Source organism: Anas platyrhynchos, chromosome 1 (assembly GCF_047663525.1).
Source record: "Anas platyrhynchos isolate ZD024472 breed Pekin duck chromosome 1, IASCAAS_PekinDuck_T2T, whole genome shotgun sequence".
Lineage (NCBI taxonomy): Eukaryota > Metazoa > Chordata > Aves > Anseriformes > Anatidae > Anas > Anas platyrhynchos.
In genome coordinates, this window is record NC_092587.1 from 184,200,487 (window position 1) to 184,222,987 (window position 22,501).

The 22,501-nt window shown below is 37.0% G+C and overlaps 1 protein-coding gene across 14 annotated transcripts in view; it reads right to left on the bottom strand.

Annotated features, from left to right (window-relative positions):
* Nucleotides 1–22,501, bottom strand: part of FRY (FRY microtubule binding protein) — a 234,580-nt gene that overhangs the window by 93,538 nt on the left and 118,541 nt on the right. For all 14 annotated transcript variants that reach the window (XM_072032630.1, XM_072032633.1, XM_072032632.1 and 11 more), the window contains 12 exons: nt 16,901–17,040; nt 14,811–14,901; nt 14,296–14,375; nt 14,085–14,165; nt 11,280–11,448; nt 8,735–8,827; nt 8,541–8,639; nt 5,985–6,086; nt 4,743–4,846; nt 4,133–4,241; nt 2,345–2,431; nt 1,242–1,413 (listed from right to left, as the gene is read on the bottom strand). In XM_072032630.1, the coding sequence (XP_071888731.1) occupies nt 1,242–1,413; nt 2,345–2,431; nt 4,133–4,241; nt 4,743–4,846; nt 5,985–6,086; nt 8,541–8,639; nt 8,735–8,827; nt 11,280–11,448; nt 14,085–14,165; nt 14,296–14,375; nt 14,811–14,901; nt 16,901–17,040 (1,327 nt within the window). The remainder of the gene's footprint in view (nt 1–1,241; nt 1,414–2,344; nt 2,432–4,132; nt 4,242–4,742; nt 4,847–5,984; nt 6,087–8,540; nt 8,640–8,734; nt 8,828–11,279; nt 11,449–14,084; nt 14,166–14,295; nt 14,376–14,810; nt 14,902–16,900; nt 17,041–22,501) is intronic.

Below are 22,501 nucleotides of genomic sequence, written 5' to 3' on the forward strand. Positions count from 1 at the left end.
AAGTAAAAGCTATGATCTACTATCAGGTTTAAAAGCTACAGGCAAAGAAAAAAAAAAGAATCTGAATGAGCTCTCCTAAAATCTATTTGGTATGGAAATTAATGTCATAACATTTTATGTAAAATACAATATTAGACATACAGATTTACTGCAGCTGATGAAAATCAAATACTTCAGAAATAAAACTTGAATTATCTCTTCTTCCATATTCATCAAAGGCTAAAATTTTAATTTTCTTAATGAAATTTTAGATATTAACACCAAACAATATATTTTTATTCATTTATTCTCTAGTCAATTCTTTCCCTATTTAATAAAACAACATAAGATTGAACTTTAAAATGATATCACTTCTCAGATGTGAGATGATTAAAAACTCAGTGGTAGAGTAGAAGGCAAAAGAAAATACAGGAACTACCTAGCTTAATCTTATATGGTGCACCTGGAAATGAGAATATTGTATTATAAAATAATAAAGAATTCACTAATAAAGTATAAGAAATTGAGAGGGTAAATATTTATTACCAAATGTTCCCTACTGTAATGAGGAGTAACTAAAATGAACTGAATTAACACCGCTACTAACCACTATGTCTGTTGTACATTTCAACAGCATGGGTCTTATGTTTCTATACCTTCCTTTTCTCCTATTTTCTTTTCTGCTAGCAAAACCAGGCACCTTCAGCACATGATACACATGCTCTTCCTTCAGTAGGGGATTCTCTCTACATCGACTAAAAAGGAAGATTTTTTTTTTGGTTCTTTCAACTTACACAGTTCACTTCTGCTTTATTTCACATTTAAAAGTTTCTGTCATTTTGAAAATTTCCTTTGTTGTGCAATACACACAGAAAATAAAATAGGGATACAAAAAGAATCTTTGCTGTTTTCCAAAGCTGGTATGTTTTCAGAGCACAGGCGCTGTTTCAAATAAGCTGAATATCCATGAATAAACACAGATATCCAGCACTAGAAGAAGCTAATTCTCAACTACCTTTGTCCTTAACCCTAAAGAAAACAGGGTTGCTACTACTTAAGTACCTAATGGCTTGTCCTGAAAATAATTTTGAGTCCTAAAAAAATAAAAAAGTACTTGTCAAACTAACGTATTTCATTAGAACACACCATAAATGTTTACAATAAAGAAATCAACTGAATACTTAACAATATCAAATTATCCTGCTCAGGTACTAAAGACTTTTTTACATTCAGTCTAATGCAAGTTTCATTCTCTTACTGACCTATCATTTTAGCTTCCTCCTCTGTAAGAGTTTTGCTCAAGTATGTTTTCTTTACTCTGAGAGTGTTTCCAGAGGGAAGGACAGCTCCAGTCACTGGCATAGGAGGTTCACCATCTTTTTGCTGCAAGCTATCAGCAATTACCAAGAAAGCTCTCAGGCCAATATTCATTCTCTGTAAAGTTCAGAAGACGAATGAGTATTATAATGAAATAATCATATTTTACTCATACTCAGTAAATATTATAGAATATATATATAATATATAGAGAGAGTATTTTTGATTTCCCAAGAATGTATTCCAAAACTGAGAGATGATACTAATAACAATCTTCTAGTCCTACATTTACATTGATTACAGGCAAGTTCTTAAAACACTGAAGTCTACATACAAAAAAAATTAGCCCTATTATTTCATTGTTTTTGGACTTGGACTTAGATTGTTGTTGAGAAATAGTAAAATTTCAAATATTGATACATAAAGAGGCTAAGGATTACATCCATTTCCTATAAGCTTTATGTAAGTGTTTATTTTTAATTTTCAAAATTGTAAGCAAATGAATTAATTTCAAAATATTTATTCATTATTTATCAACTCTTTTTTAATTTTTCAAATGTCTGATTGTTTTATGTAGGGAAAGCTCTAGGAAGCTGACTCATGATGCTAAGAGTAGAGCTTTATACGGTCAGAATCTTCAATTTTTCTTGCATCACTTACTCTTTTTCTGTAAAGCTGTTTTGAAAAACATGGAAATCGTTACAGAAAATTTATTTTTATATTAAAATAGTTGAACACATTACATATATCAACAACACAGTGATAAGGAGGTAGTGTGGTCAATAGTTTTATTCCTCTCTTCCTTTTCGTTTTATGCATTTGCACTACTTCACATTTGGTAATCTTCACCAAGGAAACACAAGACAGGAATAAACAACGTGACATTTCACAGACAAAAGTCCACAGATGCATTTTACTAATAAATCAAGTTAAAGGCTCTGCCCGAAAACTGGACAAAGGCAAAAGCATGCTTAGAATGTAATCAGAAAGCAAACGTATCACAATATAATATACACAAACTGAAAAAAAATGAAGGTGGACGCCATACCTCAGGGTTGAGACTGAAAGCTTTTGCTGGTTTTCCAACACAAAGGAAGTCAAAGATAATTTCTTTCATTGCAAAATCTAAACGTTCCTAAAATAGAAAAAAAATACTACAAATCATTTAACTTCTCACTTCTGCTACTTATTTTCTTTAGGGCGACAGAATGTTAAAAACCAGTTTAATGAGGATTTATTTAAATGAATGGAAAAACAGATTTTCAGAACTATGCAGAACACATCAGATCTAAGCTTTCATCACTGCTGTATGTTGACAAATTCCAAAATTCTGCCTGCTTAATTTATGGCATTTAAATAGAAAATGAACCATTTTGGAAAAAAGGCTTTTAATTATTTCATTTAAACTGCAGTAATTATGGCACTAACATAGTATTTTATATAAAAGGAGCTTATTTGCAGATGGCATAGTTCAGGGAAGTTCTTAAGCATCTGTTGTATTCATTTCTATTCAGAAACCTTAAGTATGTGCTTACGTGCTTTGCTCAATGGGAATGTTTTCTGAGTTTAAGTAATAAAAGAGATGAAACTGCAGGTTATTGTATTTTAGCAATTCCCATTTGAACTGATGAAAACTACATGTGTCAACTACATGCTGAACGTGGTTTTCCTCTGATTTACTGTCTTAAAAACAGTAAAGTCTTAGTGCAACTTCTCTGTGATATATAGTCAGGCTAATTCAGTATCAGTACAAAATACAGCCTATTATTTCAAACTTCATCAAGTCAGAGGCTTTCAATTAATGCATTCTCTGACTAGCTGGCATTTTCTAAAAATGATTAAAGACACACCAGAGATGAAGTTAAAATATTTTAATGCATTTTATATGTAAAATGCATCTAAGCTGAGCAATCCCAAGCATAAATACAGGATGGGTAGAGAATGGATTAAGAACAGCCCTGAAGAGAAAGACCTGGGGGTGCTGGTTGACAAGAAGCTCAGTGTGAGCTGTCAATATGTGCTTGCAGCCCAGAAAACCACCTGTATCCCGGGCTGCATCAGAAGAAGTGGGGCCAGCATGTTGAGGGAGGTTACTCTTCCCCTCAACTCCATTCTTGTGAGACACCACCTGCATTCAGCTCTGGGGCCGCCAGCACAAGAAGGACGTGGACCTGTTTGAGCGAGTCCAGAGTAGGGCCATAAAAATGATTGGAGGGCTGGAGCACCACTCCAATGAAGACAGGATGAGGGAGCTGGGGTTGTTCAGCCTGGAAAGGAGCAAATGCCAGGGAGACTTTATAGTGGCCTTCCAGTACCTAAAGGGAGCCTACAGGAAAGCTGGGCAGGGACTTTTTGTCAAGGAGTGAAGTGCTACGTCAAGGGGTAATGGTTTTAAACTACAAACATGGTAGATTTAGATTAGACATTAGGAAGAAATTCTTTACTCAGAGGATGGTGAGGCACTTGAACAGGCTGCCCAGAGAAGTTGTGGATACCCCATCCCTGGAAGGCCAGGCTGGATGGGACTTTGGGCAACCTGGTCTACTGGAAGGTGTCTCTGCCCATGGCAGGGTGTTCAGAATTAGATGATCATTAAGGTCGCTTCCACCTCAAACCACTCTATGATTCTATGATTTTCAGTGGTACAAAGATAATAAATACTTGTCGGTCCAAAGAAGACTACACTAGTTCAAGCCATAATTTTATTGTTACCTAGATGAAAGATACTGATGATGGTGTTGCAAAAATTCAGAAAATAGAAATTGATTTAAATATTTGTTACTAGGAAAACAAGTTATTAATTGATTGGAAACATTTATGCATTGATCTCTCATACCTGTGCAATAAACTGTATTATCTTCACAAAGATATTTAGAGGCATATCTCTTGGCACAACACCACGGGACCCTTTGGGGAAAAGTGTTGTGACAATAGTAATAAGTCGACTGTAAAAGAAGGGGAAAAAAAACAACATTAGACATGTCTACACGTCTGGTGCTTGCAGACCTTCATTTATTATGAGATGTAAGTTGTAAATCCAACCCCATTTAAAAAGTCAAGAACGTAATTTTTTTGAAATGAAAATGTAATGGGGTAATTTGTTCTGATCCTTTGCTAAAAATTTGATGTAATTATTTTATTTCATTACTACATTCCAAGCAACAATACACCTATCAGTGATATGTCACTCCAAAATATTTATAATTTTAATATGGCAAAGAGTGATTTTTTGCTTTTCCAGAAGCAGAATCACTTCTATAGTAATTTCAACAGGTGGAAGAATAACTGACAGTGGCACAAAAGGGAATATTTTATTGTGTAGTTTTGAGTGTCTTTTTTTTTTGGAATATGTTCAATTCAAAGATGTTCAAGAGAACTGTAACACCTCTTCACTAGCAATATCTGCTTTACAAGGATTGATTAACATCACAAATACAGCACCTTACCTTTGGGTAGCTGTATTGCTTTCACATTTAATTCTAATCATGTAAACCCATAGTAGTCTGTACAGAGATTCCAGTGCAACTCGAGCCATTTTGGGGTCCTTATTCTAGAAGAAATAAAGTTCAAGCACAAATTAGAGAGGAGGTTCTGAATTTAGTGGATGTCAAGATTCAGAGCTTTTGTAGTGGCATTACAAAAAGATACAGACTCAGAGCTGCCCAGTGCCCCCATTCCTGTAGCTTCAGGATGCCTATGCATCTGACCTGCCTCTCCTGGTGTTACACACGTTGTCAAAGAACAGTCAAGTTAGACTGAGTTAGATACATGTTACAATTTAAAATATCTATTTGAATAACAACTCAATTTGACTCTGAAAAGAAAACCTTGTCTTCAGTTGACTCTGTCAACTCAAAAGATGTTGTCCAATGATGGAGACCTGGTATGAAGAACATAGCAGATAAATACATTTACTGTACATATTCAGAAGTGAAAGGACAAAAATTTGTATATGCTGAGGGTGGCCTATTTAATGTGGCATCTGGGATGAATTAGATTTAATGGGATTATCTATCTGGATTGCTATTTATTTTTGAAAACTTTTGAACTGGTACAAGATTGCTTGGGGTCTCTTTGGTCATATGCAGTTTTCCATTTCATCCTTTGGTTAACTAAGATTCCTTCCACACTTTGCCTCTGTCCTGAGATGGTCATTGCAAGTTCTACTTGTTCTGCTGAGGCCTCCTAACCACTAGTTCAGCAAGTGGCAGGTCAGAGGCCCTTCATTTGAGCTAATCACTTCACTGCTCTTCTTATATAGGCTTTCTCAGGTAGGGTTGGGACCACCCTTTCGTATGGATCTACTTTAATTGCAGAATGGGACATTAGATATTGTGGAAGTAATAGTTTTGAGAATGCCTGTGTGATAAAAAAGCAAATTAATATTGGGCCAGTTTTGTAAGTCACTCAAGCTACTAACTTTCAGCAATAGAATTGCCCATTTCACAGCTGTTTGACTCAGGTTCCATCTGAGCAAGAAAAACAGGAGAAATTCAAACTGGGCAGAAGAATACTTTTTTGTTATCAACAGAATAGTACAGCCAAGTAATTTGTACTGTCAGCGGGTAAAATTATTTACTGATCAGATAATGGCAATATTCCAGCACATTTACCTAAAAATGGATTTGCAACAGATCAATGCAATGAATATTAATGAAGCTTTAATATGCTCGTTAGAAGATACTAACCTTGAGATTGGATAGGCAGTTGTTGAGGAAAATATGCCATCTGTTTAAAAAGAATTGCTTCTGACTGACACAAAGCAGGCATGTTACCAAAGGGTACAAAGCCTAAACAGGAAATGGATGATGATACGGTATTATTTGCATGTCTACAAAATATAAAAGTAATTTGAAAGAGCTACTACAAACTTATAGCTTTAACTTCTCCATTTTGTGCAACACATTAGCCAAAGAATCCACATTGTTAACTAGTATAATTTAAAATGAACGTTTCCCTAAAGCTGTTACAGATATGTTTTATGGATGTACTAAAAACAACCAAATGCCTACTTACAGCTGTATAATAACTGCAAAGATGGGGCATGAATTTACAGCCTGACAGGGCTGATTTCTGTTAGTTAACTGAGAAATGATAGCACAGAAATATCTACACGATGACAACAGGACCCACACAGATTGTTAGGACTTGTGAATACACAAATGTCTATCGCTCCTCAAAATCTGCAGTCATGACATTTATTGGGCGATGTCTCAAACACCCTACTGAAGTATGTTAAATTACAAGTAAAGCTTGGGTCTATTGGTGGTTACACCTTGTAAACTGAAAAGTAAAAGGAGGAAAGAGAGAAAGTAAAAGTTCAAACACTGGAACCTGCTCTCTTTGACAACCTTTCATTTGATACTCAACACTAAATAAATTAAGCTAAAGTGTACTTATTAATTTGAAACTGACTTTGCTTCAGCAAGACTTTTTGGTTTCAGTTCTCATGTTGATACATCCAACCACAATTCTAAAATTTAGTCAAAAATAAGATAACTTTATCTTAAAGACTATACAATTCTAACATTAGCCACAGCTAAGTCTAAGTACAGCTTAAAACCACTTCTGTTTCTGTAAAACATAACATAAATTGCTCACAGATAGGCTAGCTCTAGTTTCTTGAGCAAATGGCAAACGTACATAAATTTTTACTTTTGTAATCTTCATGCCCAAAATATATATGGCAGAGGATTATTAAAGTCTTCCCACAGAAGACTTTCTTATGAGATTAGCATTATGATTAAAGTAATAGTTGAGTACCTAAAAGAATCAGAGTTCAGTAACATCCCCAGGGCGTTACAACCTGTCCTAAGGCAGAGCCCTAGGATAGAAGACACAAAACATCTCCTGGATTTTCCTAAGCTCAAACCAGACACTTTTAGTCCAAAAATGAGGACCCACCCTGCCTGTCTAGTAAATGTACTGATTCACAAAACACTGATCTCAGAAAGGAAGGTCCTCTGCAGACTCTAAAGACTGTGCATTCTTCCTGAAGCCTTAAAATATGCACTGCAGCTATTTCTGCCGGCTGTTTGCCTTTCCCCTCCTCCTCCTTGCAATGTTTGTATTTTTAATCACACCCTCCCAAGAATCTGGTCTATTTTGTCACTTTTAACTATGTAGCCTCCAGTGTGGTATGTGTAGACAAGCAATCAAACCTTAAGCCCCAGCTGTGCAATCCTTTCTCAAGCACATAGTATTGACTTTGGCAAGTACAGCCACCAGTTTGGGGAAGTTCTATTTAGTGTGAAAACTGTACAGCAAAGCTCCTGCCCTGCTGCAGTTTCAACAAGGTTTTATTAACTTGGCAGAGTGGAATGGAGTCACACAAACACAAGCAGAGCGAAATCAGAAATTCATCACAAGCCTCTTGCTAATTCAAACTGAACGAGGACTATTCCCTGGGGAATGTTCAGACTCTCCCCTAGCATTGGTGTAACTGGTAGGGATGGTGAAATGGCAGCAGCAAGCACAAGCACACTCCTGCACTCCTCCCAGAAGATCCACTAGCACTGGTGACCACTATTTTCTAAGAGAGCGGGGAGCAGGGAACTCTTCTGGACTTTATCAGAGAATAAGAAAGGACAAACGACAACTTTCTTTACTTAAAAGGTCCAAGGCTTCAAAATGGATTAGCTAATGCCACAGTGCTGCTGTGCACTGACCCAGTTGGAGAGACAGACTGCTTAAGGCGGCCAGCGTCAAACTGACTCAGATCTTCATTTAATTCAGATCAACTCATGCTTCCAAAAATACACTGCAGTGCCACTGTTCATCTCACAAGAAAAAAATGAAATAGCGAGCTGCACAGTAGCCAAGTTATGGATTTAAAAGGGCATGTGTTATACATTTTTTCATTCTTACAACGTATTATTTAAGCCCCGTGAAAGAGTTGTTCCCACATGCCTCATTTGTTCACGCTTGACAAGAAATGAACTCTATTCTTTCTCCTCTCCTAATGTTTACACATAATAAGTACGAGAAAACCTAACCATTTAGTAATCGGAGACCCAGAAGCTGAAAACATCTGCTTGATGCAGACTGATTTAGATCATATTCTGAATAACATAAATATGGTTATTTTTTGCAAACACAATAGACTTCCCTGCAAATAGAAAGGTATTAGTTATAAAGCCAAATGCAGAAGAAGTTTTGCAACCAGTTCTGTGAATTTCCCAGGAATCTTGTTCAGAGATATTTTTGACAGAGAATTTTAGGCTCTAATTCTTAGAGTTACTGACCAACGAGTGCTTCTTTCGTGAGGAAAGTTCAAGTGTTGTATCATACAGGCTTTCAACAAAGTTCCTCAGACAGGGGACATTCACTTCATTTTTAACAGCCTGAAAGGAAATTTCATGTTAATAAAACACTGTTTCACAAGCTGTTTTATCTAATTCAAATAAATTATGCAAACAACCCAAAAAAATAAACTCACAGCAGCTACAGGGACAAGAATCTCAACAAACAGTCCTGCCAGTGCATGCTTGATATCTTTGTCTTTAACTTCAAGGAAATAATGCGCACATTCCTAAAACAAAACAAAACAAAACAAGAAACATAAATCAGCTATCATCTGGAATAAAGGCATCCAAATGTCTGCTCAATGCACATCAAGTGCATTATCTTGCAAACCCCCCAGAAAATACTGGATTTGTGTATTAAGTTCTAAATTTGCATTCTGTAGCAACCACAAAGCAGGATGTAAATCAAGCCCAAGGATCTGTTGCTCCAACCATGATAATCCAGAAACTCTGAGTATTCCAGCTGTGCCAGTTGGTGTTTTGGAGAGGGAAAGAGAGCTGGACTCAGGGGCTGATCTCATGCCTTCCTTGTGTATATATTCAGGAGTTGGAGGAATAGTCCACACATGCTCTGGGAGGCCAGAAAAGGAATGTATTCCTCTGTTAAGATGAAGTGGCAAGGAACAATCTTACAGCAAATACGTTGGGATAATTTCCTTGCTTTGCAGATTAAGAGTCAAAACATAACAGTGCTATTTGAGGGAAGAGACTCGTGGTTCACACCACCACAATTTCCAGCCTACAATTGGGGATTGAGAGGGAAAGCAAAAAGTGTACTTTTGTCCCAAACATGCAGTGAGCTACTATCCACACAGCTGTGCTGCTCAGGAAGTGAGGGACAGGAGATAAGCATCTGTTGTTTCTGTACAACTTGTCTGAGGACAAGAAATCGTATTGGTCCAGTTACTTCTTCCTCTCTGGGTCCAAGGTCCCAACAGCCACTGACCTTCCAAGGAAGGTCCCCAGTGACCTTTTTTACTTGCACATGCATACAGAACAGTTCACAGTTTAGACCACGCATGATTTTTCCTGGCTGCATTCTGGATTCTGCATCACATAACTTCAGTCACTGCTGCCACTGCTGCTACACAGCCGAGGCCCTTGCACAAAGCTAGTACCCTTCCTGGCCTTCTGCAGGCAGTGGTGAAAGCCAGGGTCTTCTGGAGCTCACTGCTGAGATTAGCTCACTGTTTGAAAGTGTCTCTCTACTAGAGTGGAGCTGGTGTGAAAGAGGCTGTAGCTGTAGCACTGCATGTATGTTCTTAAGCAGATGAATCACCCACAGGATCACACTATAACTCTGTTTTACTAAATTGAGCAAAACTAGTTTTCCTACGTACACAGTGCCTCTTATGATGATGCACTGTAGGACATACAAGAATTAATTTGGTGCTGAGATACTCCAGTGATGAGCAAAGTAGAGACCATTTGCATCCACATTTTGAGTCTACTACACAAGAGCTTTACCACTGATTTAAACAGCAATGAACACTGGACCCCAACAGTGCTGCACCATAGCAATCCAATGTCATTTACTCACACTGCTCATGTGCACTGACCATACACTGCTTTGATGTCTTGCCAGCTCTAGATAATTTACACAAAGACAACACAGAGTAAGATGCATTCACATATACTGGAACACAAGGTAAGAAGAGAAACAACCTTTTTCTGTGTTGTTAAATATGATTTAAGACACATTGCAAAGTTGAAATGCAATGTGATTCATGTTTGGCACCTAGAGAAATGGTTCTGTGTGCCAGTATATGTGTGCATTTGTATTCCAGTATCAAATACTTATTTGCCAGCTTTTAACATTAAATATGGTTATTTTTTTACTCCACTGACACCATTAATAAGCTGATCTCTATATGGAGGTTTATATAAAACATTCATCTTATTGAATGACTGGCTACAAACCCTGCAGCTATGAAGGTGATCACAAGAAAAAAAAAAAAAGGAATAAAAAGTTTAAGCTAAACAAAACTGCTGATGGGAATGGGACCTATCACATCTTGCCAGGTAGAACTGTGGACTACTCAAAATGCTTAAATATAGGAGACTTTATTTCCTTTTACAGAATGATGTAATCTGTTGGTTTAAAACATTCATGACAGACAGACTATGCTCTGTATTAGTGGTTTTCAAACTGGGTGGATACAGAATGTACCCTAGAGGAAGGGGGGTGAAGGTGTGGTGAAAGGAGACAACACATCCAACGGAAATTCCCTCCAGCTTTTGCCTCATTTCTTTGTCTCTTCCTTTGAGCTTTCCTCCATCAGGAGTACCTGGCAACTATGTCCAGGGTGGAAAATTCACTCTGGATGCAGTGAGGAACTGCAGGAGGTAGCTAGGCAGGGACATGGGGCAAGGCACATCTATGGAATGCCACGGTGGGAGGTGGGGAGTCTACTCTTTTTGCTGGAGAAAACCTCTTTTTGTTGGAGGGCAAGATGTGGGGACTTGGTTAAACAGCTGATGACAAGCTGGTATGGAATGATACACTCCTGAGCTTGGAGACTGGAGCACTGAGGTTCAGAATGGGCAGAAAGTATCTGCACATATATTTATGTGGGAATGATGTGTGGAAAAATCTCCTGAAGATTTACAACAGGAAAGACGAAGGGGAGCCTGTTCTATAAGGTCTGAAAACCACAGTTCTATACTTAAGCATTTTACCTGCATAAACTGAAGAGAAGCTTCAAAGTCCTCCACAGGATACATCTTAATGCGAAAGAATTTCATTCCCATTATGAGACTGATAATACTTTGAACTATGTATGGGCTTTGTTCTTTATGCCGTAACTCTTTTAATTCTGCCATGAATTTCTTCTTTACAGCAGGAAATCTAAAAATTCACATCAGTTAGTTACAAAACAGTACAGTTTAGTATTTCAAATGTATTGTAAGATATATAAATGGGAAAACGCCTACAGAAGATTCACCTTAGCTTGTAAAACATTATTTCAATCAGTATGTGAATAGATTTCTTTTAACCTAGTTTTCATTTGCTTCTGACAAACTCAGAAAAAAAACGAAGCATACAGCCTGATCTTAGTCCGTTTGGGTAACTACATCTTTCCTGTTATTTTCTCATCATGCTTCATTTTTACAATTGAGCTAACAATATCATTAGAATAGCCCCTCACATGTTTTCCAAAAATACAAGATGAAAGACAATTTTCTTGCAAGTACATGCAACGTTTTCAAAATAAAACGTTCAAATGATAACAATTAAAAATTCAGATAGGCCATTTTTGCCGTCATTTTTTTTTTTTAACAGCCATTACAGTAACATCTAAGCTTTACAGAATCACAGAATTTCTAGGTTGGAAAAGACCTCAAGATCATCGAGTCCAACCTCTGACCTAACACTAACAGTCCCCACTAAACCATATCCCTAAGCTCTACATCTAAACGTCTTTTGAAGACTTCCAGGGATGGTGACTCCACCACCTCCCTGGGCAGCCTGTTCCAATGTCTAACAACCCTTTCAGTAAAGAAGTTCTTCCTAACATCCAGCTTAAAACTCCCCTGGCGCAACTTAAGCCCCTTCCCCCTCGTCCTGTCACCAGGCACGTGGGAGAACAGGCCAACCCCCAGCTCACTACAGCCTCCTTTAAGGTATCTGTAGAGAGCGATAAGGTCGCCCCTGAGCCTCCTCTTCTCCAGGCTGAACAAGCCCAGCTCCTTCAGCCGCTCCTCGTAGGACTTGTTCTCCAGGCCCCTCACCAGCTTCGTCGCCCTTCTTTGGACCCGCTCAAGCACCTCGATGTCCTTCTTGTAGCGAGGGGCCCAAAACTGAACACAGTACTCGAGGTGCGGCCTCACCAGAGCCGAGTACAGGGGGACGATCACCTCCCTAGCCCTGCTGGTCACACTGTTTCTGATACAAGCCAGGATGCCGTTGGCCTTCTTGGCCACCTGAGCACACTGCTGGCTCATATTCAGCCGACTGTCCACCATCACTCCCAGGTCCTTTGACTGGCAGCTCTCCAACCACTCATCTCCCAGCCTGTAGCTCTGCTTGGGGTTATTGCAGCCCAGGTGCAGGACCCGGCACTTGGCCTTGTTGAACTTCATGCAGTTTAAATACAACTTGGGATGAGGGCAGGGTTCGGTGACCATGCTTGATCTTCCCCAGTCTCCTGGAGTTGTCTTTTTAAGACACACTATCCCTAAGAATCATATATAGGAAGATATATAACAAGACCTCCTGTCCTTTCTGAAACAAAATGAAAAGAATGTCATCTTCATGGGCAGGTGTAGCACATAACATGTTATTGCCTCTGATAAGGAACATGGGACAGCTGAAAGAAACAGGCTGGCAGGAAGAAGCTCTTTAGTGATAGTAATATCTTAGCAAACACCTTCAGAACTGGAGGACAAAAACAGTATTTGCTCTCCTACTTCTACACAGACTGTAAATAGAAGTGTTCATATATACTAGATGGCACTCCACCAGAGGACTCTGCTTCAGCTGCAAAAAACAATCTAATGTTTTATGGATTAATGCTCAGTTTAGTCTTAGGGATTTTTTTCTGCTGTACCAAGAAAGTATTATCTGCTTCTCAAGCTAACTCTGTTCCGTGTCTATTCTCTTACTGATTACGACATCCTGGAGCACTGGAGAACAGGTATGTTTTGTCTTTGACAGTCAACTTGGAAGTTTTTGATCTAGATATTAATTCCCCTGTTGTCCTTGAGCCAGAAAATTTAGAAGCCCAAGTAAGGTCTTAAGGGAAGTCTGTGAAAGTTATATGATTTCCAGGGAGTTAAATTGTTTTGGCTACATCAAGCTAAAAAAATTTGGCTAAGTTGATTAGTTTTGTAGAGCAGACTCTACAGCAGCACCAAGAAGACAGCAGAGATCACTGATACAGGTTGATGTCGGGGCAGTAGATTTTATCCTTCTGCTTGGTTTGTACAGTAAGGGTATGATGAAACATTATACTGGGTATGTGAGTATCTGAATCTGTCTGCTTCCAGATTCAAAATCTAGGACCAGATTCCATGGTCTTTTAAGTCATTACTGTGCCATTTACTCTAAGAAGTGCATGATGAAGGATTCAGAAGCAATTGCATTATGTTCTAAACTGAAATAACTGCAGAGAAACTCTAAAATGTTGCTATGTTGTTATAGCTATTTTTAGATTTGCCCAGCTAGAGAAAAAATAGCTTATAGGAAAAAAAGATTAATTGAAATAGCTCTCTTCAGCCCTTTGGGGCTTCCATAGACGTCATCAGTGAGATAGGAAAAACAACGTTGCTGTTGTCTACTTGAATTTATTCTGTATCACTGGACTAGTTACAGAAACCCTGTGATTTAATGGACTTCTAGGCCACCTGGATGAACAGAGGGCCAATGAGTTAAAATGATTTATTCATGCACTATCTCTTAAGAAAGGGAGAAAGTGAGAATATTCATATGCTAATCAAGTAAAACTTAGATTTCTATTATGTATGGTATTCAATTTTACTTACTTTGCTTGAGCTAGGACACCTATTACTTCTGCATACAAATCTGCAACAATGTGCATATTTCCAGTGTTAGGACCAAGGTACCTACCAAGAGATAAGAAAGAATTCTGTTTGTTAGTCAGGTGGCTGAGAAAGCTTGCTGCTTAAGCCACTAGAGCTATGCAAGTCAGCAAGTGATTTTTTCACAGAATTTGTGTATGAAAAAGAGCCTTACCCTTCTTTGTATTTAAAGTGCTTGAAAGCCAAGTTAATAACATCATGTACCAAACTGTCTATTACAGGATGAAGTGGAATCTGAAAACACAAAATAAAACAGAACCAATACACATATACTACTCTTTAAGCTGCATACCTTAGTGTTAGTACTACTTCTGGGTATCTTCCTTACACAAATATAACAAAAAATAACCAACCAAAATCACAGATAACTAACAGAATAGCTGAAATGACCTAGTCATTTAATGTTTATTTGGTATTGAAGAGAAATACTTCATCTCCAAAAACCTGGAAAAGTGAAGTCTGCATGACAGCAGAATACTATATATCATACTATATATTAAATATATATGTGCAAGAAATGCAGCAAAGAACAAGCATGCAGGATGTCTCTGATATTTTTATTAGATTCTTAAGCTGGAAACAGAATTATGAATCCTGAAATTAGGTTATAAGACAAACTCTGTAATTTCCATTATTTACTAGTTAATGTATAATTGAGGAATTCCATACCTGTTTCAAAACTTCTATTAACACTAAAGAAAATATAAAATCAATAGCCAGGTCTCTTCTTTCCATTAAATAATCCCTCTGTTGTTCATCGCTGCAAAATCAAAACAAGAAACACAATAGTTAGATGTCATAAATGATGTTGTATGCCTTTTTCAGTTACACAAATATAGTTAACAGTGGACTATATTCTACTTTTCAAACTGCAGTTGAGCATTTCAGGAAGTAATGCACTGAGATGCCCTTAAAAACTGAGATAAAGCAAATCTGACTTGTTACATTCACCTTCTGTCAGATGTTGGAATGTCACTTTCCATTTTCTCTTTTTCTAGTTTAAATCAACAGAATAATTTTTCAAGGGGAAAAAAACAAAAGAACAAAACATAACCCAGAAAACTCTTGGATCCTCTATTTTAACAAATTGATTTTATTTCAGTTTCCTTCCTGACATCACCAGTTATGACCATTCTCAATTACGCTGTGGGGGCAAACATAAGTTAGTTTTGTGCTATCAAAATCATAATTAAAATCATAAATTATTTTTGTGCTGTCAGATTTACACTTGTGATGGATTTTGAAAACTGCCTTAAAAGTACCAGTGGAGAATTCATAACCAAACTACACCCTCCTTGTGAAACTGTTTCAGTGTTATTTTTTTAATGTTGGCATCATTTGCCATATCTTAAAATATGTTAAAATGCAGAACAACACAGGGAAATAAATGTCTGAGGTAAGTAGCTTGCAATACAAATATAAAAACCACCTATAAACTGATGGCAGTTTCAAGGTGCACTGAAAAGATGACATGAAGTATGCAATACAATTTGTAAAATTTAATAGTAAACAGGCAGTGCTGCAGTCCTTCTAAGGCTGTTACCACTGGTTTCAGTGACATTTTTATTTGAGTAAATAGATCCCACCACAATTCTTTTAAACATTAAGTATTTTATGACTTCAATTCTATTTATGTGCTTATAATTAATCATTTATTTAAAAGCTCTGCTTGATCAGTGTTGAAATAAGAAAAATTATTTGGATTTTGGTTGGTTTCACATTAACTGGAAAAAGGACTGGTTATATGTACCATTTATAACAGTATCAATTAATACAGTGGCCTTGGTTCACTGTTAAGCTGATTTTCAACTAGTTTTTGGGTGGCATTCCTGAAGATCTCTATATATGCCCTGTAACAGACTCCTCTAAAGGACAGTCAAGAGAAAGAGGCACTTTAAGGCAAGGATCCATCTCATGCAAAAACAGACATCTAACTGATGAACCATGTCTTCAAATTGCCTACTTCCACTGACCATAAAGAGTTTGGGAGGGTCTGATTCAGATCCATGTCTACCTTCCTGATATATAAAACTAGCTCCTAACTTTTCAGTCCAGCAACTATTGCCTTCTGTTTTTACTGGATTAAATGCATTCCTAATGTGAGGAATTGCTAGTATTTCTAAAAACAAGGTCTGCCAGTGCTGATTATCCTGCTGTTTCATTAGAGTGTGAGCACGTAATACCGAAGTATTCAGAAAAACTGTAAGTTTAAAGAATGCACTGTACCAAACGGGCCTCAATCTAAACCAAGACCAATCTGTTGTCTTATCTCTGAGGAGCTGCTGATATCATAAGAGATCAATATGTTTGTTTGGGTTATTTTCTTTTTGCTTGCTTGTTTGTTTAAGAGCTGAGTGAATGTTGCTTAAGCTCTTTAACTGATTCACAATCTTCTGGACAGAGAATAGCTGTATATGAAATTTCTATGGCTAAGCAGAATGCTGTATCAAAAAAAATATCCTTCAAAATGTCAGTGAATTATTGGTTGCTCTCATGATTAAAGAAGACATAGCTTATACAAGCCCCTGTTTAAAGGACATTACAGCATCCAAAACAACATTAAGAACTAGTGTTTGAACTAACAGGAGCACAATTTTGAAGACACAAACTATTTCATCCCCATTAAACCTAAGAACAGGTTTCCAAGAACAAAAACATCTTTCAAGCAACTATAACCTGACAAAAGCTGATAGGTGAAATGTAATATATTTTACGTTAGAATCTGTCAATAATCTATGCAAAGATACTAAAAATCTTACCTTTTGGATTTAGTGCTTGTTCTTGGTCTGTACTCATGAGATTCATCTTCTATGCCATTCTGTCTTTTATACCAATCAAACAAAGTACGCAGAATAGAGGGCAGACAATATTCTGAAAGTGAGCTCATTGAGCTTATTACCTATGGGGAAAATACAACAGATCAAACGGTGTTCAATTTTCCCCTACACCTTTTTAAAAGAAGCACGAATTCGATGTTTTGACACTTTCTTGTTTTCATCTGGTTTTTTGAAGTTCTAAATCTATAGTCCAATCTATGGAACCTAATATTCTGTATTTTCTGTTTGAAGCATAAGCTGAAATACAGTAATAGTGTCAACAGCATCTTTTCATTGACAGTACTAAAATGCATAATGTATTAAAAGTGTGTATTGCATCTTAAAACACACCAGAAAATGACCTAGTTCTTTAAGGGGCTTATTTTTATTCATTACACAATGTTGATTTGAGTTGGAGGACATTATAAGGAAAAAAAATGGTGATGAACCAGCAGTACTGTCTCATGGGTTGTATCTGACTGCTGGATGCCCCTCCTGAAGTTCATAATAAATAGAGAAAACCCATGACCTCTGAAATAATCTTAGCCATCTGAACATGAAAATGAATCATAGTGTTAGGCTTACACACCTGGTAATTTAGACTTCTTTTTTATATATATCAGAAAATATTTACACTTTCCTCTGTATTTGTGTGTACAAATAAGCAAAACATAGTTTTAAATCATTCCTTGAAAGTCCCTGATTACACAGTTGGCATACTGGAAAAGAATATTACTGCTCACCCGATACAAACTGTATCACCAATTATAGATAGGTTACTGAACAAGTTACTCCTGAACTATGACTTAATGACTTAAATTTCCTATTACAGGAAACCATAAAGCTGCAATACATGAAAAAATCAAAAGCTAGGGTAAAAAACCAACTATATGATTAACCAAGAGGATTATGCCTGTGTTGCAACTGAATGTCCACAGCCACTGCAGCTGTGTACATTCTAAGAAAAGAGAAAACTATTTAAAATATCAATGAATTCCTGATTCGGAGATTTGTGACCACCTCGGGATCATGCAGGGCTTGATCCTGCAAAGTTTCGAGGGCAGGAACAATGTGCTGAGGTATGTACTTCATGCCAAATACATTGATTATGTCAGTAACTCTGTCAGGTTTACCTTAAACTTAAACTTACCTTTAAGCATTTAACTTAAAACAGCATGTTTGTGCTTGTGGAACAACAGCAGTCTCATGTCCTGTGTAAGACCAATCTCGTGTTGACTCCTTGACTCCTGGCAAGACCACAAGTGGGAGACTGAGCACCCTACATACCATTCCCAACATCACTGAAGCCTTAACTTTTGGGGATGAGTTAGTTTAGATAAATAGCTGAAACTGAATTGAACTAACTTACAATGATGTGGTCTAAAGTTTATGAAACATTTTGAGGATAAAGTGTGACTGTTTTGATCGTGTCTTATGGCCTAAAATTAAATATGGAACATTAGAAAGTGGCATCCACCGCCCCTTCAAAATGAAAGTTTCTATAAAGGCACTGTTTTAGAAAGGCTCTGAAAACCGTCATTTCCAGTATATTTCATTACCTGAAATAAAAACCAAGCTGCTGTAGAAGATGGCATGGAGGCACTAGTTGCAGCAGTGACAGGAGGCCTCTCAGGAAGAATTATTACAGTGGCCCAGGCTGAATTATAACACAGCATTTACGTGTAAGACTCTGGATAAAAACTTAAAAGATGTGAATCTCCTATTGTCAGAACAAACTATTCCCTACCAGCTCAGGATGCTCAGACATTTCAATCACTTTTCTATTGTTTTGAAGAACTTTTTCTGAAGCTGGCACAACAGCAGCTGTTAATTACGAGATGTGGTTACAAAATGGTTTCCTGAGGAAGACTATAAAACCCAGGAACAACAGCAGGGTTTTCTGAGGGAGGCATCTATTTTTAAGATCATAGCAAAGCTCGTAAGGAAAAAGTATATACTTGAAACCTAAATATCTTTCAAGAGATTGCAATATTTAACTGCAAGTGGGAAGTTGTTAGTCAGGTCTTCCTGCACATTCTCTAACACGAGTATCAATGCTCTTCTCTCAACCTCAGCTACTCGATTTCATTCTCCATGAAAAGTCAAAGTGACTCCTGTTAAACCTCCCCAAGCCATGCTTTCTCCCCTGAATTTACGGTGTGTGTCTTTAGCAGGGATAAAAGGTCAATATAACTTTTAAAAAAAATCCTTCTGTCATTGCACTTTTAAGACAGGAAGGAAGGGTGGAATGGGCAAAGACCTGGCTCTCAGGGAACAGGAAGGGAGGGAAGTCTAGCCAGCACGTTGGTTACTCAATCCTTTCATTTATTGGAAGTAAGTCCAGGAGTGAGATGAATTCTTGCTCTGTGCTGCTCCTGAAAGGGAGTGCACAGATGTACAAATATGTCCTTGTTATACAAATGATCGTGTTCTTCCATCATAAATGAACCACCTACTGTATAACTTAAGGATAAGAAATCTGCACAAGTGTGGAGCTGTTTAAAACTTGTGTTCACAGAGCATTAAACATACTTTATGTAAATGCTTAATATTTATTTTGGACTAATAAGTAAAAGTAAATTGAATGAAATCCTGCCCAGATAGTTTGCCACACTTTATATACTTTCATAAAAATCTTGCTATATTGTCAAAATAGAAACATAAGAAATGCTTCCACTAACAGCAGATAAATGATGCTATTTTATATATTTCATGTATAATTTCTATGTGGCTTAACAGCAAATACATTCAAAACTGCAGTCAATTTCCAACAGTATCATTGATTTCTTGATTATTTTCATAGACAATATTTGTCAGTATGTATGTTAAATGTGCATTTGATTGTTATTTTTGTAAGGCAGAAATGCAGTACTTCATTTTTGCATAGTGTTGATTTATTTTTTGCAAAACTATTATTATTACGGTGTCTGCATATTCTGTCTTCAAATTGTTGTGTAGACTCAAAATAATGGACATTTGGAGAGAGGTTTCGTATTTTCTATCAATGCTACTGAAAGCAGAATTTGATAGATGTTTTCTTAGCTTTATTTAGGATACCTATAGTTATGCAACAAGGTTTTCCCTTCAAATTTTTTTTACCACCTCATATTTGTCTATAGCAAAACCCCTTTATTAGAAACAATACAGATTTGAGGAAAATAGAAGCTGCAATGAAATTCATGTTCCTTGAAATCAACTGCAAAACAGTAATGGGCCACAGTAAGAATGGGTTTTCATATCCAATACGCGAAATTAAGAAATTAACACAATTCCTATTCCAAATAACCAGGCTTGGGAGGTGAGGGTGGAGAGATGAAGTGCGCTAAGCTGCCATCAAAGCAGCTACATGCTGGAATTCCTATTAGAACCTTGGAGACAAAGCATTTTTTCCTGCAAATGATAGATTTCTAAATAAACAAACTCTTTAATGGAAATATCTGTAAAATGCAACACTAGAAGCAAGTAGTGCAGTTGAGTTTGTGTAGATTTTATTTCATTTAGATCTCTGTTCTAAGGATTTTTGGGGGCAGTACTGTAAAGCCAAATACCTCTGGGAATTGTTAGTGATAACTAATGAGTTGGACTCACTGGTTTTCATTTATGAACCCATTTATGTGAGTAACGAGTATATTTTATAGCATAATTTTGCAGATGGGTAATTTCATCGACCTTGCTTATACATTAATTGCTATGATTTTACTCCAGTGTAACTATTTACATGGAAGCCCGTTAATTTCCAGTGTGCAACAAGTTCAGTTCTGAATGTGCTACCTATAATTCTGCCTTCAGATTTATTTCTTTACACACTACTTCAACCCAAATCTCTGAACAGGAGCTGAAGGTTGTTCTATGACCCCATCAACAACATTTCTTTTATTTCCTCCATCACCTGTCCTTCTGCAGGTGAAAAAGAACAATGCATAACATGCAGTAAAAAGGAAAACACAGAGAGGGCTAACTGCAGTCTAACTGTAGTGATGGTGGTATGATAATTCACTTACTACATTTAATAAATATAATTGTGGATGGGAGTAATTATCACTTTTAGGATGTTAGGGAAAAGGAACACCATCAGTAGTATGTTGCTTGGTGTCTTATTTATTTTTGGCGTTTCTGCATTTTTTGTCATTACATTTTTACTTTACTTTTTTTTTAGCTTGATCTATTTTGATTTCCATCTCCTAAAAGCATATAAAACATTATTTTTTTCTGCTTTCCAACCTGTATTCTCTAACTTACTGCAACTCTAAGAACTGAGTAGTTGTCATTAAAATGAGCACAAACTTTTGTGCAGTTTGTGCTGAAACGCACACAAAAGGCACTTCATGTAGACAGCTTCACATGAGAACTAAGTCTTGCTGTTAAATTTTCACTTCCATGGAAGTGCATGAGTAGGGCCAAAACATTATATTCATGTTGTATTTTTATATGGAAAAATGTCTGCGTGTCGGTCCAAGAATACACAGTGCCTTTTTTCTGCTTCCAGTATTGCCAATTCACAGAACACTTATGTACTATGGTAAGAACAGAAACTACTTTAGTATGGGCTGAGAGAAGACTCATAAAAATGTCTCCTTGGGTGAGGATAAGCCTGTTGGATAATTATGTTTTTTTCCCAGCTTTTGATCTTTTCATGTACTGCGACTTTATGGTTTCCTGTAATAGGAAGTTTAAGTCATAGTTCAGTAGTACTATGTTTATTAACATTTCTGTAATTGATGACACAGAGCATGCTAATGCTGGAGCACTAAGACTCTTTCCAATAGGCAAGTAGAGGAGTCTAATGAAGAACTTTTAAAACAGGCTGTTAAATATACAGTAAAGATATTTAAAACCATATATAAGAACTATTTATTTTCCAATATATATTTTCTTTACACAGATGCACACTTAAAAGAGAAAATACAATCCAGTGTAAGGAATTCAGCTTGTGAGGCTAACAGTGAGATGTTCTGCAAGTCAGGATAAGTAAGATTACATCATACATTGCTCAAGATCCTATTATGAGTTAGAGGTTGGTGATGCAACTGGCAGCCAGACAGAAGCCACAGGACAATACTGTCTGCTTACCAGGAGACACTGATACTACATCCACATAGAAAGAAACGGTGTTGTCTAGCTAGAATCACCCCATCAGCTACGCCTGTGCACAGTCAGGTCCCTAGGCCCTGGAGCTATAACCACCAGCAGCAGATAACATTCCTAAAATGGTGTTTGAGAACAGCAGAAAAAAAGTCTAGTTCTCTAAGAGCCAGAGATAAAGCTGTTTTGGGAGAATAAACAATGCTCTAAGAACATTTCAAGTGGTTCAGGGGTTTCAGCATTAAACTTCACTCTAATTACTCTGGGTAGGTAAAGCTCCATTCTGCTCATCCTAAGTTTTTGCAAGTGTTTTTTTTTTTTTTTTTTTCTTCTTTTTTTTCTGGCTGTTTTTTTCCCACCTCTGAAGCTAACCTGAAAAAGACAATTTTAAAATCAGGTCATGCCTTACTTTCACTGCTTTTCAATTTAGAGTTAGAAGATGCAGTTCAGATATTTTAAGAG